Source organism: Polypterus senegalus, chromosome 9 (genome assembly GCF_016835505.1).
Source record: "Polypterus senegalus isolate Bchr_013 chromosome 9, ASM1683550v1, whole genome shotgun sequence".
In the NCBI taxonomy this organism is placed as follows: domain Eukaryota; kingdom Metazoa; phylum Chordata; class Cladistia; order Polypteriformes; family Polypteridae; genus Polypterus; species Polypterus senegalus.
Window position 1 is genome coordinate 91,190,370 of NC_053162.1, and position 21,815 is coordinate 91,212,184.

General features: G+C 37.7%; 1 protein-coding gene across 1 annotated transcript in view; it reads left to right on the top strand.

Annotated features, from left to right (window-relative positions):
• The window catches only part of plcg2 (phospholipase C, gamma 2), a 201,546-nt gene that overhangs the window by 96,570 nt on the left and 83,161 nt on the right, over nucleotides 1-21,815 (top strand). Inside the window, exons 3-7 of the mRNA XM_039763474.1 lie at nucleotides 11,562-11,708; nucleotides 12,826-12,919; nucleotides 15,711-15,758; nucleotides 18,176-18,260; nucleotides 19,521-19,604. Coding sequence (XP_039619408.1) covers nucleotides 11,562-11,708; nucleotides 12,826-12,919; nucleotides 15,711-15,758; nucleotides 18,176-18,260; nucleotides 19,521-19,604 — 458 coding nt within the window. The remainder of the gene's footprint in view (nucleotides 1-11,561; nucleotides 11,709-12,825; nucleotides 12,920-15,710; nucleotides 15,759-18,175; nucleotides 18,261-19,520; nucleotides 19,605-21,815) is intronic.

A 21,815-nucleotide genomic window follows, 5' to 3' on the forward strand; every position in this document is an offset into this window, starting at 1 on the left:
TGTTTTCAGCACCACCACACCCCTGTTGCTTTTGAAATTAGAGTTCTACGTAGAGTCAGAGTCGGGGCTCCAGCTCCGGGGATACGCAAGCAAGGCCAGCACACTGGCAAAAGGAAACCTCCTAAGAAAGATAGTCACTTAGCTGCTAATGCACAAACGTTGCGAGCACGTCGGCAACACAAAACCTCATAGTAGAGTAGTTCTGACAATTTCAATACTTTCGAGGATCCCAAGCTTTTAACAGCACAGGCTTACACAGTTAGTATATAGCAGCCGACTACCACCATTCTTTATGTTTAAGCAGCACCGTGCCCGTGTTGCTTTTCTAATTAAATAGAGTTGGCCGGTTCCGAGCATTAACCTGGATGATAACATACATACAAGACCGCAAGACAACGACATTAGTGAGTCTTTATTGTTTGTTAATTTATTTTTATTTTTAAAGTTCTTTATGTTTGAGCAACACCGCACCCCTGTTGCTTTTCTAATTAAATAGAGTTGGCCAGTTCCGAGCATCAACTGGATGATAACATACATACAAGACCGCAAGACAAGGACATTAGTGAATTTTTATTGTTTGTTAATTTATTTTTATTTTTAAAGTTGTGTTTTTTTATAAATTATATTTTTTTCAAAACAATTACATAAAAAAATAAAAACACTTTATTTTCCTCCCGGGCAACACTGGATATTTCAGCTAGTTGGATATAAAGCATTCAGGTTTGTCATATGGGGTAAAAGTGAGGAATTTCAGCCTACAGCATCAATGCCTTAGCTTCCCAGCCTGCTGGTACGTCAACATCCCCTAAATCCATTATGTATATCTGTGATCTGAGACGAGTGAGCATATTTTAAGAGACTTACTAACATTAAAGATCAGCTAAAGTTTTTGCCACTCACATTCTGTGCAATATAACTTTATCTGCTTATGTATGAAAGCATGAAGTTTGAGATTAAGATTAAGATGTTGAAAAATGGGAAGGAAATTACTGACAGTTGATAATTGAGATTAAGATGCTTGAAGACTTTCTTGCAGAACAAAGATAGTTTTCCAATCATCACTACACTAGAAGCAGCAAACCTTTATTGAAAAACACTCCCTCCCCCTTCTTCTCGGTAATTAAAAAAAGGATCAAAGGAATGAATTTCAGCAGATCTTGAAACCTACACAACAAAGGCCTGAAAAACATCTGACGTCAGTCTTAACCAGATTTTTCCATTTTACTAAAGAAGAAATGTTAACACTATAAACGAAAAGAATAGTTGATTGTGTTTGATACAGTAAGATTACTTTTTACGATTAATGAAACAGCCCTCGTTGCATTATCTGCAAAACAAATGTGCAAAAATATGAGCTATTGAAAATAAAAGCAGTTAGTACTATTTTAGCACTTACTGTATATTACTATATTTAGTACTATTTCACACATTAAAAATAGACATTTTGCCTTATTAAAAAAATACACATTTGGTATTCTGTTGTTAATTTAATAATGGGATTTTATGCTTCCATTTATTCTTGTTTATACAAGACATCATGAAATTTGTCTTCTCAGTTGCATCCACTGAGACAAGAACAAAGGCACATACTGACAATAACTAACTATTCACATGAATTAAGTGCATTTACACTAACTGAATTATGTAGAATGTGCATCAACTATGTCAGCTTTTCAAACAATATCCGTTCTTTATAATATTCAATATTCCCAATCTCTCAAAAAATTTAAAGTGTGTTTTATTTCAAAGCAGGAACCAAAACAAAACCTGAGATAAATCTACTCACTCGCAAAAGGAAGAGTTGACTCAACTCAGTGGAGGAACCACAAACAAAGAGAAAGAAACTCAGAAAAGAGGGACTCCTAAATTAGGCAGCCACATGTGACTGTCCTACCAACAGCTCACCAGCATAATTAGGGGCTAAGCATCAAAAGATGAAATTAACAAGCAATAAAGCAGTACGTAACAATTAAAAACAAAAAGAAAAAACTTTTAGCAAATATCAAGTAAAAAAAAGACAATTAATTGAAAACATCTGCACTCTAGCGTAAGTGATTAACATCAAACAGGGCTTGAAATTATTATTATTTTTTAACCTGGCGGGCAATGCCCTCTTAAATGTAACACAATGGGGAATTTCAGTGAACCCACGTACAAAAAGCATCTTTGATATTAATATTAAAGCCATTTTTTTAAATCGCACCACATGTTCTCTCTGATGTTTATAAAACGAAGTAGATAAAGTAATCAGAGAGACATTCAAATAATTTAGTTCTGCTCTTTAAACTTTAAATAAATAATTCTTGAACTTTACAAGTAGAGATTTCCACTTACACTCAGCCAGCAAACCAGACATGTTGAAGAAAATTTGCATCGGTAGAGTAACACAAAAAAATATGGAGAATGTAAAATATGCTGAGAATAATACGTTTTTTTTTTATCCATACTGTACTGTTTTTTAAATATAATTTTCTGCAGCTTTAAGACAATTGAGTGGCCATTGCAAGGCTGTTAAGTGTAAATGTTGTTAATTTAAGATATACAGAAATACAGTGTGGACCACTGGGGTGCATATAGCTGCCCTAACCCGACACAGACAGGCAGAGACATAAGTGTAGCACACAGTAAACTTTATTTCTGTGAGGAAGCGCTTCTCCCTCGCTCCCCACAGCAGCACAATACAAAAAAGCACCAAAGCACAGTCCTTTTCTTCCCTTTGTCTCTGTCTTTCTCCGACTCCAATCCTCTCCCAGCAAGCTTTGTCCACCTCCTCCTGACTCTGGCTCCCTGAAAGGAATGAGGCGGCCACTTTTATGTTGCTCCTGGGAATGCCCCAGGTGGCTCATTAGTGTTACCTGGAATCATTCCCAGGTGTGATGGAAGTTCAATGTAAAGCTCTGCAGCTCCCCCTGGCAACCCCCAGAGAACCCAACAGGACTGCACCAAACTCCAACTCCCATCATGGCCTGCTGTAATCCGCAGATGCTCTTCTCTCCCCCAGTCCTTCCATCCAGTTGGTTTCATGGCCAGGTAATGGCCATGGCCCCCCGCCACAATACTTCATATATCCTTAGCTTAGGTGACACAATGGCATGCACACTTTACTGATCCTGCACAGTCCATTCAAATCCAGAACCTAATTGTCTATATGGAGTCTGTGTGTTCTTCCTGTGTCTCTCTATATTTTTTCTAGGTACTCCAGTTTCCCTCCCACATTCTAAACGTGGTGTATGTTTAGTTACATGGCCCCTGCATGAGAGTGGCTGTGAGTGGGCCCTGTGATGGACTAGGACCCTGTTCATGCCCTTTCCCTACATTGTGCCCGACCCTGCCAGGATAGGGTCTAGCTCTCTGCTCCTTTGAACTGGAGTAAGGGGGTTTGCAATGAGTATCACTATTAACAGTTTTCCAGTGAACATGTTTTGATTAAAATTATCACGAATTGTTTCCAAAATCTAAAAAAACTATATATGCTATTATAATAAAACTATTATAAGAATGTAAAGGTGAAATATGGTATCACAGACGAAAGCATTCTACAAACTTCTAATTTTTTTGACTACACATCCTTCTTTACAGAGTTAGAGTGGTGGCAGCCTTACCCATGGGTATAGTTGCAGAAAAAAATCTTCAAATTTATCCTTGATTATTGTTGCTTGAACCTATGCTCTCCTAAAGAAATGTTATAGAGCTACAATATGAACATTACTTGCTTTAAATTGAGTCTAGTGGGTGGAATAATGAATAAAAATAATACAGAATCCCAAACGTTTAACCCACAATTCCATTTCTGAGGGGATCAACTACCACTGCTGAAAGAGCTTCTCCTGCATCACGGCAGACATTATGTACAGTGCGCTCCATAATGTTTGGAACAAAGACACATTTTTTCCTTAATCTGACCCTCTGCTCCACAGCTTAAAATTACAAGTTAAACCATTCAGACGTGATTAAAGTGTACTATAATTTGGGAGCATCTGCATACATTTTGGTGACTTGTATAGAAATGACAACACTTTTTGTAAATGGTCCCCCCATTTAAAGGCACTGCGATGTTTGGGTCAATTGGCGTCACAGGTGCTTGTGATTACTCAGGTGTGTTTCATTGCTTCTTTAGTAATGACATGAGATACCTCGGCCTACTTCTACTGTTTGGAGTGTGTAGTTGCCATTGTTCAATGTGAGAACAAGAGCTGTGCCAATGAAAGTCAAAGAATCTGTTATATGATTGAAAAACAAGAATAAAACCATTAGAGACTCAGGTAAAACCTTAGGATTACCTAAATCAACTGTCTAGAATGTCATCAAGGAGGAAGAACTCACCGCTGAGTTCACTAATTGCAAAGGAACTGTTAGTCCAAAGAACATCCCCATTGCAGATGAAAGGGGAATCCTCAATATGGTAAAGGAAAAGCCACAAACGCCTGTGTGACAGGTCAGAAACAGTCTTCAGGAGGCAGATGTTGATATATCAAAGACTACAATCAGTGGAAGAGTTCACGAACAGAAATACAGAGGCTACACTACAAGATTTAAACCACTAGTTAGCCACACTGCAAAAAAAAGCATATACAAAAACTAAACAAAAAATCTTTAAATGGGAGTTGTTTTGCTTTTATGTAGGAAAAAAACCTGCCAATGGTGCAAGCAAAGTTTACTTGACAAGATTTAAACAATCGCAAATACAATTTTTCGATAAGTCAATAATTCATACAATAAGGAAAACAAGATTTAATGTCATGATATGAAAACTTGTCACTTGCTTAGAATTCATTTTTTGCAGTATACAAAAATGGGATGACCAGATTACAGTTTGCAAAAAAGTACTTAAAAGAGCCTGCAGAACTCTGGAAAATTGTCTTGTAGACATGTGAGCCAAAGATGAACGTGTATGAGAGTAACAGCAAAAGCAAAGTGTGGAGATGAAAAGAAACTGCCCAAGATCCAAAGCACACCATCTCATCTGTTAAACATGATGGTGGGGGTGTTATGGCTTGGGCATGTATGGCTAACACAGGTAATGGCACACTTATCTTCATTGATGATGGAACTGCTGACAGCAGGCGTACAATGAATCTTCAGGTGTACAGAAACATCTTATCTGTTTGACTTCCAGTAAATGCCTCCAAACTCATTAGTCAGCGCTTCATCCTACAACAAGATAATGATCCTAAACACACTCCTAAGGCAACACAGTAGTTTTTCACAGCTGTGAAATGGAAAATTCTTGAATGGCTAAGCCTGTCACCCGATTTAAATCCAATTGAGCATGCCTTCCATATGCTGAAGAGAAAACTTAAGGGAATAAGCCCCCAAAACAAGTAGGAGCTGAAGACAGATACATTAGAGGTTTGGTAGGGCATCACAAGAGAAGATTCTCAGTACCTGGTGATGTCTATGATTCAGAGACTTTAAGAAGTCACTGCACGTTAGGAACCTCCATCAAAGGCAAGCAGTGTGGTGTAGTGGTCAAGGCTTTGGGATTCAAACCCTGAGGTTATCGGTTCAAATCCTCCAACTGTTGCTGTGTGAGCGTAAGCAAGTCACTTGACCTGCCTGTGCTCCAATTGGAAAACCAAAGAGAAATGTAACCAATTGTATCATAAATATTGTAAGCTGCCATAGATAAAGGTGTTAGCCAAATAAGTAAATGTAAAATATGACTGCTTTAATATACCTACCATTGCTATGTCCCAAACATGATGGTACTCTGAAATGGGAGGACAATGCAGAAAAAGTATTGTCATTTTTACATGGTGTGACCGAAACATATGCAAATACCCTTAAAGTCTGCAATGTGCAATTTAATCACATCTGAATTGTGTGATTTGTCATTTTAAACTGAGGAGCAGAGGGGTAAATCAAGGAAAAATGTGCCTTTGTCTCAAACATTATGGAAGACCCTGTAGATGAATGGACCTTGTATTAGGCATCACTTGTTAAGAGTGTTGCAAATTGCTATATCTAGATGGATGTTGCCATTTGTAAGTAATAAGCCTTGGAGCCACTGGAGGATGCCAGTAGCTTCAGATGTTATCATGATATGAAAGAGGGATTTCTGAGCTTGTTATTGATTATTCAGATTTGAGATAGAGGTTATTAAAGGACAATGTGGCTGTGGTTAAAATCATGAGAAAATCTTCTTGATTCAGTGGAAAATGATTGTCAGATGACCTTAAAAAGGTTCTCAGAAACCATTCAATGGGTGGGTGTTTTGCCATTTTAAATTGGCCGTTTCTGAATATGTACATATAGTAGATAAAGAGTTATTTTATACCTTGTATCTATGAAATTGATTACAAATAGCATCACATAATGGTGGTATTTTCTTGTATATTGACAGATAAGATGTTCCTACATACTTCTGAAGTCATTTTGTTTCTGCCGTCATTAGTTACAGTACATGAGTAATGATAAGAGAGCCAATTCTAAGCCATGGCTCTGCATTCACTTATAAAATAAGTAGTCCACTTTTGACCACTGCAGATTATTTATCTCCTGCATTTTTTATTTTATATTCACTTTATTAGAGGTTTATCTTTGACTCATTTGTTATTACCACTTTGTTCTCTATATTTTATATATATATTTTTATTTTTTCTGTACTGATGAGAGGTTTGCAGCCTTAATAATTCTCCTGTCCATATATTTGGTAATAGTAGCTTATCCTTTCCTCTATCTAGTTGGTGGAAGTTGTTAGTAAAGTTAGAAACAGTTTCATTAACATTTTTCTTCAAATCTCTAATAAATATGTCATTACCAACAGAAGTTACTGTATACTCTTTGATTGATTTCATAGTTTAACATTGATGTCTTTCTTTATCACGATATTCAAGATTGTTGACTTTTCTCTGTCCAGTTCTAACTGACCTCATATTTCCTCTTCAGTTTTCAAATTGAAGGCTTTTCTTTCACAGACAGTTCTCTGTAGTATCAATGTTTGTTTAAGCCTGTTGATGCCTGACAAACAACATACCAAAGCTAAATCCAAAATTACATATTCTTAGCTCTCTTGCGGCCAGTTGTTCTAGTGCTTATATTCAACTGAAGTAAGGATGTGGAGCACATACTGTAAAGCAGCATTTTTCTTAAAGCATATATAGGAACAAATGCTAACAAATAAAGTAGGTGCTATTCTGCCCTTTGATCTCAAACTAGCTATGCTATCCTCCTAAGATGGGTTGTAACCTAAGTCAGAGGTTCTGGAGACTCACTGTGGCTGCAGGTTTTTGTTCCAACTAGCTTCTGTTTTTAATTGGACTCCTGGGCTAATTAAGTGGACTATTATTTCCCAGATTCTGTGTTTTGGGAACAATATAGAAATTTGAAAACTAAGTTTGGTAAGCAAGTAGATAATAGCAATATCTATAGTAATAAAAGGCAAAGCCCTCACTCACTCACTCACTCACTCACTCATCACTAATTCTCCAACTTCCCGTGTAGGTAGAAGGCTGAAATTTGGCAGGCTTATTCTTACTGCTTACTTACAAAAGTTAAGCAAGTTTCATTTCGAAATTCTACACGTAACGGTCATAACGGTTGATAACAGTCGACAACGTACGATGTACGTACTTATTTCGATGGTATGACGCCACTGTCGGCCGCCATATTGAACTTTCCAATGTCACTAATTTTCCAGCTTCCCGTGTAGGTAGAAGGCTGACCCCATCTTCACGAAATTTGGTAGGTGGCTTCCCTGCGCTAACCAAAACCGATGTACATACTTATTTCGGTGGTATGACGCCACTGTCAGCCACCATATTGAACTTTCCAACGTCACTAATTCTCCAACTTCTCGTGTAGGTAGAAGGCTGAAATTTGGCAGGCTCATTCCTTACAGCTTACTTACAAAAGTTAAGCAGGTTTCATTTCGAAATTTTACGCGTAATGGTCATAACGCTCAACAACATCCGCCATGTTGAACTTTCTTATTTATGGCCCCATCTTCACGAAATTTGGTAGATGGCTTCCCTGCGCTAACCAAAACCGATGTACGTACTTATTTCAGTGGTATGATGCCACTGTTGGCCGCCATATTGAACTTTCCAATGTCACTAATTCTCCAACTTCTCGTGTAGGTAGAAGGCTGAAATTTGGCAGGCTCATTCCTTACAGCTTACTTACAAAAGTTGAGCAGATTTTATTTCGAAATTCTACACGTAATGGTCATAACGGTCGACAATGTCCGCCATGTTGAACTTTCTTATTTATGGCCCCATCTTCACGAAATTTGGTAGGCGGCTTCCCTGCGCTAACCGAAACCAATGTACGTACTTATTTCGGTGGTATGATGCCACTGTTGGTCACCATATTGAACTTTTTAACAGTCTTTGTTACTTATGGGCCCATCTTCAAGAAATTTGGTATACAGGTTCCCAACGCTAACTGAATCTTACGTACATATATACGTCCATGACCTGCAGCTCGGTCACCATGTGAGGCGGAGGTGGGTCCCCCATCCCAACGCCTCCCACGTTGTTGGCTGCCTGCCTATATAAGGCCGTCCGTTGCTCCGGTCTCTACATTCCCTTCCTTGCTTCGCCACGGGATTCACGCCTCCCTACTGATAACTACAGCCTTTTATTTAATCCACGGCTTCTCCGCTATTTTATTGTTTGTTTATTACGATTATAGTTATTGTGTAGGTATTTTAGACTTACTTTACATTGCTCAGGTACCCATTTCCTTTATCATTCCAACCGTACCCCCATTACCATGTCTATCGAGGTGATCACCATCGATCAAAGAACTGTCACTTACTGAGTGGTTTCCATGCCTGGAGATGGCACCTACCTTTTCCATTCTCTTTGTTACATATTGCACGGCCATATCAGGCTCACTCTTGATATCCGGAGGAACATTGTGTTTTATGTATTGAATGACTGGGACAGGTTCAAGGTGTGGACTGATGACGGTACAGGAGATAATTATACTACACAGGAGCACTATAAGAGTGAAATGTTTAAGCCCTTCACCTATGGTTCTGCATGTGAGTTGATGGCTGCCGCTGAATTGTTCGGTAGTTGCTTTCAAGTGTACCGAAATGGCCAAATATTTTACACCTTTCGACAACCGCCAATGCCTCTTAAACATCTTAGATTTACAGGTGACGATTTCGGTAGTGGACACTTTGATGTTTATGAATGTTTAAACTCTCAAAAGCTGGATGTGAAGTTATCGATGAAACTGGTTGTATGCTTACAACGCTTGACAGATGCCGAATGTCACTTAAACACAAGTCCTGCAAATACTGTCGTACTTGAAACAAACCATGAAACTCAAACCGATTATGACAGCAGCAATCCAAGCTGTGAGATTTGAAACAAGATTACTGTTCACATGGCCAACTGTAAGTTACATGCTCAAGAGTAAGCTCAGCGCACAGCTTGGTCATGTTACAACCGGAGGGTCGAACTCACAATGTGGTATACAAAGATATCCTTAACAAATAATTATTGGCATATTTTTCCTCAGTTTAAAAAGGTTTAATTTTCTTCTTAATAAAAATCTTAATGCAGTATTTCGCCGCTGCGAAGCGCGGGTATTTTGCTAGTATAGGAATATTTTTTTTTCTTTTTAACAATATTTACATCTTGATTTTCATTTTAATTTTCCAGGTGTTTTAATTGTTTAATTAATCCATTATTTACTAATTAGTGGGTCTAACGCTAAAGTAGTTCTAGCCTTTGATTATTCTGTGTTGTTTGCCTGGCTGTCTGCTCTGCTCGTTGTCATTATTAAGATACAATGAAGGAAGCAAACAGCACAGAGGAAGAGCAATATATAATGAAATCAATAAAAGGGAATTAACCATTGAAATCTAAAGCAATAATAGAAATATTTCTAAATGTCTTATAAATGTAAAAATGCTGCAATGCTTTTCTGAATGTAGAACAAGAGAAGAGACAAAAAAAAAAATACCAATTAATTAAATGAGATCAGTGATATCGGGTGTTGTCACTGATTATGAATCTGGTTGGAACAAAAACCTGCAGCCACAGTGGCCCCCCACACCGACTTTGAGAACCTCTGACCTAAGTAATCAATGTAAACCTAATCCTTTTATTTGGTATACCAATGCATTTCCTTCGTGGTCTTCTTCCAAAAGAGCTGCCCATTTTCACTGGTTCCATTTGCCAAACTGACCACTCTTATAGTGTTTTGCTGGGAAAATGCAGCAATGGTCGCTGCTGCATTGCCTAGTTTAGCAATTCTAGACGAGGGCTTAATGCACGCAATAGTGTATTGTTATTTTCACTAATTAATTGACTACCACATGAAATTAACAGTCAGCAGCATTACAGCTATAAACCTTGTTCACGCGGCCAGAGTGGGAACAAGAAATTTGCCACTATATTGCTGTTGCTGGTATTTAATATCGGACAACAGAATAGCCCCATAAGATCAATTTTTTTCATTTTAGGCCCTTCTTTGATATTTTGTTAACATTTTTGATTTTGGACTCAGCTTTTTAAATTTTTCTCCCTAAACCTAGCAACTGGACAAACACATAGATACACAGACATCTGTCCTGTCAGTAAGGTGGATTCATCGCTTCATCTCAAATTTGAAATTCTTGTGGTATACATAAGAAATATTAAGTACAATTTCACCACCATAATACTTGTGGTGACTGCTGTATATGGGAAGTTGATTTTATTAGACTAGCACAAGCTGATATGCACTGCTGTAACACCTACTGAACCTTGTATCTTGTACCTTTCCTTGTAAAGAAGCTATAAATTAGATTAAGTGAACTCATTTGACTCATTAAGTATGAAAAAGTTTTGTTTAACTACACAACTGTAGCTTTTATATTGGCATTTTATAATATACAGGGTTGGGTTGAATCGGATATTAGACGAATTGGGAAATTCTAAATAAGTGTTGAAATGATACTTTATAAATAAATAAAATAGCACTAAAAAAAGAGGTTCTTAAAACATAGTGTCGAAAGAAATACACACAAATCTATGCCTTATAATCTCTTTCCATTTTCTGTCAAAATTCTGAAGAGACAATGTAGCCGGGTTTATGACAGTGTGGAACAAGCCTCGGACACAGACAGGAAGACATGGTAAATTCACCACCACACGTTTATTTACAACTATATGTACAATGATAAGTGCCACACAACCCACAGAGTGGCGGAAGTGCTGAGGTCCAGGGTCAGCAAGGCATTGGGGCGCCCCCTGGCGGTGACCATGGGCCCCTACAGGGTTGATCTTCAAAGCCCTTTACCCGTGGCCACCAAAGGCACCAGGGTGGTCGCCCCCACATGGTCTGAGGGAGGTGCAGCCTCCGAGGCGTCCCTGCTGGGTCTTTCCCCAAGCCAACTGTGACAACAGGAAACAAACAAACTAGCAAAGGCACATGTATGCGTTGTAAGTTTACATTTTTATTAAATTGTGTAGCTGATCTAAAAGGATGGTGCATATCATATAATATGCCAGTGAATAATGACACTGAATTTAATTAAGCTTATTAATATTTTTGTGTCATGCCTGTTGTAAATTTCAAACTGAAGTACTTGATTTTTTATATCTGTTCCTTTGTTTCAGTGGATATTAGTGAAATTCGAGAAGTTAGACCAGGAAAAAATTCTAAAGACTTTGATCGTTTTAAAGATAAGAACAATTTGGAAGAAGAAAAATGCTTTACAATATTATATGGATCCCAGTTTGTCCTAAATACTCTGAGTCTGGGTGGTAAGTATTTAAATTTGAAACTATCTTTTTTTTTGTTTTGCACTTCAGTATATTGTAGAAAGAAAACAAAAATAAACTCAGCAAAATGTATTTAACTGTTTTCAAATATAAATTTATTTAAGTATAGAACAATAAATTATTAGTATTATACTAGGCTGACCCACCTTTTAAGGCGACCGACTTTTAAGTTGACCACTTCTTAAGGCAATTCAATATGTAGATCAATTTGATATTTTATCCAAACTCATTAATTTGGTTATATTGCATTTGAGCGGTATTACTTTAATACTCATAGTTTCTGTTATTTTTGTGATGAAATTTAAACTTTTTTTCTATATTGAGGTCGCCCTTTTGAACCCCCCTGATATTTACTACGCAGTGAGGCATTTGTACTCCATCAACATTAATTATTTCCAGAGACATAATTTTGTCTATTTTTCCAGCGCATCGCGCACAAAAGCAAGGGAACGATGGGAGCACCAGAACTCTGCTCACATCATGTCGCTTTGTACCGCAAGCTGCAAGTAGTAAGTCTGTGATAAGCGGAATACCGCTACGCTTTCCACTCACGGGACGGAAGGACAATCCCGACCGCTTTTATATAGTAAGAAAGAAGAAGAAGATATCGCACAGTCTGGAGTAGAAAATCATCTTTTACCTGGAAAAACGAAACGACAAATCCCATCGCATTGCAAAATGGACGGGTGTGTGAAGCTCCGTGCTACTTGCACAGTCTGGAGTAGAAAATCATCTTTTACCTGGAAAAACGAAACTACAAATCCCATCGTGCATTGCAAAATGGACAGGGCATGTGTGAAACTCCGTGCCTACGTAGCACTCACGGGACGGAAGGACACCCGACCGCTTTTATATAGAAGGATACTGTACCATTTTACAAAGTTTCTTTAATATTGCACATTTTGTTTACCTTATTTACATTAGTTACTATAATTTAAACTGCTGTGATATTTACATCACAGGATTTCGGAAACACAGTCTAATGCATGCTTAACTGCAGCAATTATTGCTGGACCCAAATAAACAATAAGGAATGGTGAATTCTACACTAATACAGTCAATGTGCCTCAGAATATTGCTTCATGCCTTTTGTTTGCAGCCGACTCAAAGGAAGATGCAGAAAAATGGTTATGTGGAGTGTCAATATTAAAAGAGGAAACCTTGACTGCTCCAACACCAGCTATTGTTGAAAGGTACATATTTCAGTTCTTTCTGCCTTATTTCTCTATTTTAAAATAAAAAGGCCATTTTGATTATTTAGTACCTTTCTAGAGATAGAGTACAGTTATTTGTGTATTGTTTTGTCTTCAGATCACTTCGGATCACTTACATGTCAACAGTCATACAGTGAGTCACTGGTAGGAACAGAACCACCAACCATTCTTGTTTACAGCTCAATATCTTAGTTGTACGTCTCTTGTACATCCTGCATGATTACAGTAATTGTGGGGGTTTTATCTTCTATTAGTTAATTCCAATATTATGAATTGTTATGAAATTATTTTAGGTTAGTTCTCACTTTGAAAGGCACTACATAACATAAAGACAGATTGATTACATTTTAACATTCAAGTTGATTTTAAAGTAGCACATACTGTAGTGGCAATGATAAAATCCATTATAAGTTCAAAAATGTTAGTCACTTCTACCTCATAATCCTTATGAAAGAATTTTGTTAAATACAGTCATCAGTCATTTTCTAACCTGCTTAGTCCTCAACAGGTTTATTTAGGGGTGGGTGTATCCCAGACTGCATAGTGCACAAGGCAGAAACAAACCCTGGACAGGGTGCCAGTCCATTGCAGGGTGAATACACTAACACAACCCCAGCTACTCACTAGGACCAATTGAATATCACCAATCAACCTAACCTGCATGCCTTTGGGCTGTGGGAGGAAGCCAGAGCAACTGGATAAAACCCACACAGACACAGGGAGAACATAAAACTCCATGCAGGGATGACCCAAGATGCAATCCCTAATTCTTCTGTCATGAAAGAGTTATCAGTAATTCTTCTCATACAATAGGCATTTTACTAAGTATATCATTCAGAATCAATTACATTCAAAAGCATGCTATGTAGAGGGCAGTCTTATTTCAAGAACATCTTTATGTAAGCATAGCACTTTCTTTACATCATATTATTTCAGTAGTATATTTAACTTGGTGATTTCCTAATTGTACAATGTATGCATAATGGTATAGGCAGTACAGTATTTAGCATTAGACAGGTTTTAGTTCACTAGAGTTTGATTGAATGTAGGCAATTTGTTATCCTGCATTTGTCCTGCAATCTCATTTCTGACTGTCTCTTTCCTCCTTCACAAGAGTGAAAAGGTCCTGGTCCTACAAATTGTATGTTGTGTCCCATGGTTCAGATAAGAACCCGGTACAGAGTCCCAACTCTGCCTCCAAGACAACCCACTGAGTGATCTGTTGCTCCTTAATTCTCAAATGTATACTATATCTTCTATTAAAATCTCTGTTTATTTAGTCTAACTTTACCAAAATACTTTTATAAAATGTTTAATTTTTTATTGATAATAATGTTTTTGATCTCTCAAATATTGCAAATGCTGTTTGATGCTATTATCTCTGACCATGATCTTCTTATTTTAGAAATCAGATTGTTATTCTACAACTCAACTTTTGATACTATACTTATTAATCCTAGTAACAAAGGTTTTATTACATTTATTTCTACACAAATTAATTTTTTAGCTGAGGCCAATGCATTGCCAGAGATAAGTGCAGTAACACATCACATTGGGGAATTCTTAAAACATATTTGTGAGGCTAATCATTTCAAATTTGAACACCTTGAAAAAATCAGAGCTAATTATTGAGATGACTAATAATGTTCAAGCATATGTAAGATCCCCCAATGATATGCTTTACAAAAAGAGAATTAATTTTTTTTCCTCTAAAAAAGACATCAAGTAATTTTTAATTCCTCCTAAAGATAATAGGATTTAATTTCAAGAAAAATGAAGTTTATAACATAGTTCCTTGATGAAAGAGAATTGCTACAGGTTTATGCACTGCTCATAGGAAAGCTGGAAAAACAACAGGACTCTTCAAAAATAAAGATGAATTTCCAACAAAATTGGAAAGTCATGGGTCCAAATGGCTATTTAGCCAGATTCTAAAGAAAAACATTCTGTTAAATTATCTTCTTTAGTGCTAGGGATGCTTATGGAAACTTAATAAGATACACATTTGACCATCACAATTCTATGCACCAATTGCTACCATTCCAAAGATGAATAAAGAATGTGTTTTCTACAGACCAATTTCTCTATTGAACAATAGCTTAAATATTTTCACACCAGTTTTAGCTAAACCAATAAAAAATGTGCCTATCAAGGTCCTAATCGGTTAATGATATCTTCAGGAACTTGTCTTGCTAAGTAATTAAAACCCCATACTTTTATCATTCAGAGAAACTTTTGTTAATCTGTCAGAGAGTGTTACATTTGAACTTCCAATTCTTTAACAACATTATTTGGAGTAACACCTGATGGGATAACTTTAAGCAAAAATTCTATTGTGATATCCTACACTACATGGCTTGAGTATCAATATATCAAACTCAGCTGGAAGAATACTAATCCTCATCCATAACTTAATGTGGAATTAATATCTTTTGTTTATCTGAAATAAAAGAGACATTGGTACAAAACTTCTTTAGAGTTTGGCAAGAACTCTTTAATGCTGCTCTAAAATAAGTCTACTGAACCCTTTATTTTAGTTTTTCTGTTGATGTCTTAATATACATAAAAACTATATAATAAACTTTTATTCACAACTTTCGGAGCTGTATAGAAAAAGACTGAATTCACCTATAGTGATAATTTTAAACGTCAGTGATAGGATGTTGTATCGATTCTGTTCTAGACTGAAATTTGTTTTACTTAGTGCAATATGTTTTATCTTTAAACTCAATATAATTTATTATTAATTACAATATTTTCCTTTTCTTAGCTGGCTACGCAAACAAATGTATTCCATAGACCATTCCAAAAAGAGCAAGTAAGTAAACTAAAAAAGCACTTATTTTGTAGTTATGCATTGATAGAATAAGCTTTAAATTGTACCTCAAATAAATTAAATATATTCATATTTTAAGTAGATTAAAATGTATATTGGTGTAACAAAATTGGTATATTTCAGCATTTGCACTTAGTGATTTATTTATATTTTTTGATTTACTTATAGAGCAAAGTTTTCTGATTGTAACGTGTCTTTCACCTGATGATGCTATCTTAGCCTATGACCCATGCAACAGAATAATATATTCTTTATATATATTGTAGAACTTGAACCCCGGACACAGAGACATGGACTCAGAATGTCCAAAAGCACACACGTTTATTTCTTCTTTATTTCCTGCACACAACGCAGTGCACCAAACAGCCACACTAACTCAGTTCCTTTTCTTTTCTTTTCTTCTTCCACCTCTACTCCTTTCCTCCTAAACTTCGTCCACCTTCCACCTGACTCTGGCCTCCCGAATGGAGTAAGGCGGTCTCCTTTATACTGCACCTGTAAGTGCTCCAGGTGTCTGCCAATTAACATCCGGCAGCACGTCTGGGTGTGGCAGAAGTGCTGCATAGGAACTCAGCTCCTCTTCTGGCAGCACTTCCGGGTGTGGAAGTGCTACATGCCCAGACTCTTGAGCTGTCCAGGTGCCCCCAGGTGGTGACCACAGACCCCCACTGGGTTAAGCTTTTGAGTTCCAATTCCGTGGCCCCGATGTAAACTAAGGGGGCTGCCGTCTCGTGTCCCGAGGGAGGTACTGCTGGTTCTCTTCAAAAGGGCGTTCTGTCCGGGCAAGATCCCCGGCCATCCATCACAATATATATATAATATGTGTGTATGCATTTTTATTAATATGAAACAATTTCCATTTAGCGATATAGCAAGTGCACACCTTCAGCTGAGGTTGGCAGTGCACAATTTAAAAAGTTGAGAGGGGCTAAGTAAGGAGGATCTGAATCGAAATATGGAAAAAGAGACCCAGACCCTGAGCCTGAGCTTGACCCAGACCCTCATAAAAAGAGAGAGAGAGAGAGATCCATCAAAGAAGCAGAGGTCCAGATATGCTAATCAACTTCAAGGATCATTGAAGTCAGGATAAGGCTGTTGATATTAAGGAACAGTTCACAGGGAAGTGAAAACAGTGTGTAGCCTCTGTAATGTGCAGGGCTTGAAAGGTGGAACTGTGTGTGAAGTCAACTGAAGCTGTTATAGTGTGCGGAACTTGGAGCAATGAAAGGCAAGGGCAAGTTGCCTAGGGATTAAACCCAATCTCCCAGGAGAGGGCCAAACTGTGGGATGAGGGATGAGAATCCCGAAGATGTTTCCAAAGGGGACTGGAGTATCATTATTTTTTTATTTTTTTATAAAACAGTAATTTTATAAGAATTCTCCCTCAATAAAGCTAGTGTTAAGAGGTTCTTGTCTTTTAAAGGAAGAACTTTTTTTCCCATGAACACCATTCCTTTATTTATTAAAGTACTGTGGACACTTTAATTCTAGTTTTAGTTTTAATAAACACTTTGCACTGTTTACACCCTAAATCTTGTCTCCTCACTTGCTGCTGGTCCATTTTAGTTTATTTATGTCCAGGTGCAGGATGAGTGCACCAGCTGTGGGCAACCTGGGCATCACAGAGTAACCTGCAATGAGCTGATATTCAGTTCTGTGCTGATTGCTGTTGTGGAGGATGGCCGGCTGTTTATCCCGGCCAATACCCCCAAGCCGCCAGGTGGAGCCCTCCATGCAGCATGGAGGTCCCCAGAAGACCAGCAGGGCATCATGGACAATGGAGTTTTTATGCACAGCCCTGCTGGATGCCATGGGGGCCACTAGGGACGCTGCAGGGAGGAGTAAAGGATATTTTCCTACGCCCAGAAGCACACGTGGACAAGAGGAATGATGTGCTTCCGGGGTGAAGAAAAGAACTTGTACCTGACCCGGAAGTGATTGAGAGTCACATGGACTGGGGATGGAGAACACTTCCGGGTCAGGAGATATAAAAGGAATGTGGGAGCTCCCAGACGGCGAGCTGAGTTGGGTAGAAGGGTGGCAACGCGTCTGGGAGCTGGAGGATTGTATTATTGTGTTTCTTAGTGATTATTGTATGAGTATTGTGGAGGAGAGGGTGCTTTGTGCACTGTGGAGATTGAATAAAGTCAATATTTGGACTTTTACCTGGTGTTTGGAGTCGTGGACAGGGGTTCAAGGGAGCAAGAGCACCCCCTATCTACCACACTGTCTAATGCTCATTACTGCCAGTATGTGCTAGGTCAAAGGGTCAAAGTAACATATAAAAATAACCTTTTGGGTAAAACATTCCTTTAAGGTAGTGTTGCAATATTTACAATTTAAAAAATGTAGTTTTTTTCAGGAACTCTAACCTATTTGATTGTATTTTTCATTTACAGAATAACAATGAAGGAGATCAAATCAATTCTTCCTCTTCAAAATTTTAAAGTGCCCAGTGGCAAGTTTTTGAAAGAGAAGTTTGCGGTAAAGTATATATTTTAAAAATTATTTCTTATGGAGAAAACAGTACTTGGCAAAAAATATTTGAAACAAAAGAAAACTCTAACCTTTAGCCTACAGTATATTTTTCTACGAAGCCCAGAATATACCCATGGGTCCTCATCTCACTACCAGTTCCAAAAACACTATTCAAAAGCAAAACACATATGGAAGATGTAACATTCTTTGTAATAAAAGCACCTGCTTGTTTCATTTTTCAAAAAAATGTCATTATTACTTAAAATATTTCAAAAAATATTGGTATAATACCTAAAAACTGCAAAATAAATTGTACCCTTTGTAAGGCATCTTAACTGAGGCGGATAATGAGCTCTTACCTAGGCGAGAGACTTTATACTGAATAATTCAAGGGGATGGATAAATAGCCAGGCCAGGATAGGTAGTGTTTTTTCCATGGTTGTTAGCATGCCATAATGGAAGTACAAAGGGAAACTGCCTCCTGCAACCATGTGTTCCCTCAGTATGCTGGGTCATAGCAAAAGTCTGGTGGGACTCCAATTTGTACTCCTGTAGGGAGCTGTAGTTTTGATGGGAAGCCCTGTTTAGGCACCTGGGTGTCACTAGAAGGAGCTGCTAGGAGAAGGCTTATATGTTTTAGGGAGGTTCTGCCAGACCCAGAAGTGCTTACTGGTGTCAGTGTACTTCCGGGTCTGGGTTTGAAAGCGACTGCTCTGCTTCTTGCTTGCGAGTTGGAGTCAGAAGAGAAGGAGGACAAAGCTCACCTGAGAGGGGTGGAGGAGAAAGAAAAGAAAGGAATTGTGTTTGTGCTGATTTAAAGGAAAAACCTATGGAATGGTGTTTCTTTAAATATAGTTGTCTTTTTGGACTTTTGTATTGCATAGTTGCATCTGGGGTTTGGGGGTCTGAGATGCCCCATACTGGCCAGCCCTTATATACAAATTCAATTGTGATTCTTAGAAGACAACTAATTTTCTCAATTTGTAATTACTGTGCTTTGTAATGTTTTCATTGTTGTACATTCACAGGCAATTCATACACCATTATAATGCATTATGTTAAACAATTGCGTTTTGTTTTCGTCAATTTGATATCAGTTTATGTATATGATGGAAAATAAACTGAAATTTTCCATGTGGTGCATGTTTTGTTTGTTATTTTGTTTCTAACACTTGAACAAAAGACAGGAAAAGATTCATGTAATTTTCCATGTACTGTAGGTGGATTCATTTTTGTTGAAATCACTTTGACTTTGTGTTCTTGCAGGAAGCTGGAGCTCGCAAAGATGTCCTTGACTTTGAAAAGTTTCATAAATTCTATAATATTCTCATGTTTGATTCCCAAAAAGAGGTAAGGTAATATTTATTATATGCTTTAATCGAAAAGCCAAGCAAAATGACACCTTTTATTGGCTAACTAAAAAGACTACAATATGCAAGCTTTCGGGGCAACTCAGAAACTGGAATACAGAATACAGAATACAGAAACTGGCGTTCCCTGTGTTTATATACATACTAGGACAAGAAAAAATATTGGTAAATCTTTAAATTAGAAATCTTAAATGTAAAAAATTTAAAGATTACTTCAGGCTAGGGTTAATTTAACAAGAGAGAGAAGAACAATGTATGGTCAAGATCTTTGGATAACTGTCCAACAAAGTCTTTTGAAGTTTGTGATGAGTTTTTCAATACAATGTGGATCTGTAGTCAGGTTGTCTGTGTCAGTCTGAGAGATGCAAACAATCCTCATATCTGGCCATAAAACTCCTGTCTCTATTCAAACCATGTTGTAATGTATTAAATTTTAGCATGAGTTTAACTTCCCATTCATTTCTCTCTTGCTGTATTCTGAAGTTGCACATAAGCACTGTGACTTTAAAGTCCCTCTCACAGTGTCCATAGTTGTTGAAGTGGGTCGCTACAGGAACATCTGTGTTGCCATGTTTAATGTGGGACCTGTGTAAATTCATTCTCTGGCGGAGTGTTTGTCCAGTTTCTCCCACACAGAGTGCAGTGTCAGGACATTTCATGCAGAGAATTAGGTAGAGCACATTAGATGATCTGCAGGAAAATGATCCCTTTATGTGATGTTCTAGTTGGCAGTGTGGTATGACTATACGGTCTGTATTATAAATGTGGGCACATGTTTTACATCTTTTCTGTAGGCAGGGAGATGTGCCATTTTCTGTTGGTTCACTTAGGGAGCTTCAGACAATTAGTTGCTGAAGGTTTGGTGGTTGTCTGTATGCCAAAGGAAATACATTTTTCAGTGTTTGGTCATTGTTTAGTATTGGCTGAAGTTCTTTTATAATTTTTCGAAGTGTTTCAAGATGTGGGTTGTAGATGTCAACAAGGGGGATGCGGTTCTTGTTGTCTTTGTTTTCGTATTCCAGAAGGTTGTCTCTGGGTATGGCAGTAGCTCTTCTTATTTGAGTGTCTGTTTTTTTGGGGTTATAACCTTGTCTGATGAAATCTTGTCTGAGCTCCTGCAGTTGTTTATCCCGGTCTGTCGGGTCTGAGCAAATACGATTGTACCGTACTGCTTGGCTGAAAATAATGGAGTGCCTTATATGCTTGGGGTGGAAGCTATCACTTCTTAGGTAGGTCTTTCTGTCTGTTGGTTTTTGAAAAACAGAAGTTACAAGGATGTTGCCTTTCAGTTGAAAGGTGGTGTCAAGGAAGCTGACTTCTGTTTTGAGTAATTCGGCTTCAACTTTATGTTGGGGTGAAAAGAATTATATTCATTATGAAAATGGAGGAGGTCCTTCTCACTGGCAGTCCAGATTATGAAGATGTCATCCATGTAACAGACATACAACATTGGTTTTACGATGCACATTGACATGAAATTTTCTTCCAGTTTTGTCATAAATAGGTTTGTATAGTGAGGTGCAAACCGACAGCCCATTGCAGTCCCCATTTGTTGCAAGTAGCAATCTTGTCCAAAAGAGAATAGATTATGTGTCAGAGTGAATTTTATCATTTCTATTACTGACTTTGTGGTTAAATCATGTTGTCTGAGGTACGTTTCACATGCCAATATGCCATCATCATGGGGGATGTTTGTGTAAAGTGCCTCAACATCCATTGTGGCCAGTAATGTTCCCTCAGGTAAGGGACCTAAAGCAGACAGTTGATATGGGTGATGTGTATATACTGTATATATATATATATATATATATATATATATATATATATATATAATATATATATATATATATATATATATATATATATACATGTATATTGTAAAAGAATAGACTTGACACACTTAAAAAGGTTTGGGGCAGCCACCTGTATATTATTCCTGGCTGCAAGATTCTTGCAATAGTACATAGATGTACTCAATACTGAGTCCAAAACAAAACTGTCGATGGTTTGTCAAGATGGTGGTTTTAAGGGATGTTCTTCAGATGTCATAGTAAAAGCCACAAGTGATATTCTTCTGGGTGCCGGAACCGGAAGTGACATCATCTGTTCTAAATCAGACAGGTTATCCCGCGGCTGGTCTGTACAGATAACAGGAGAAAGTTTAGTGCACCCCGCCACCCCCTGGCCTGGC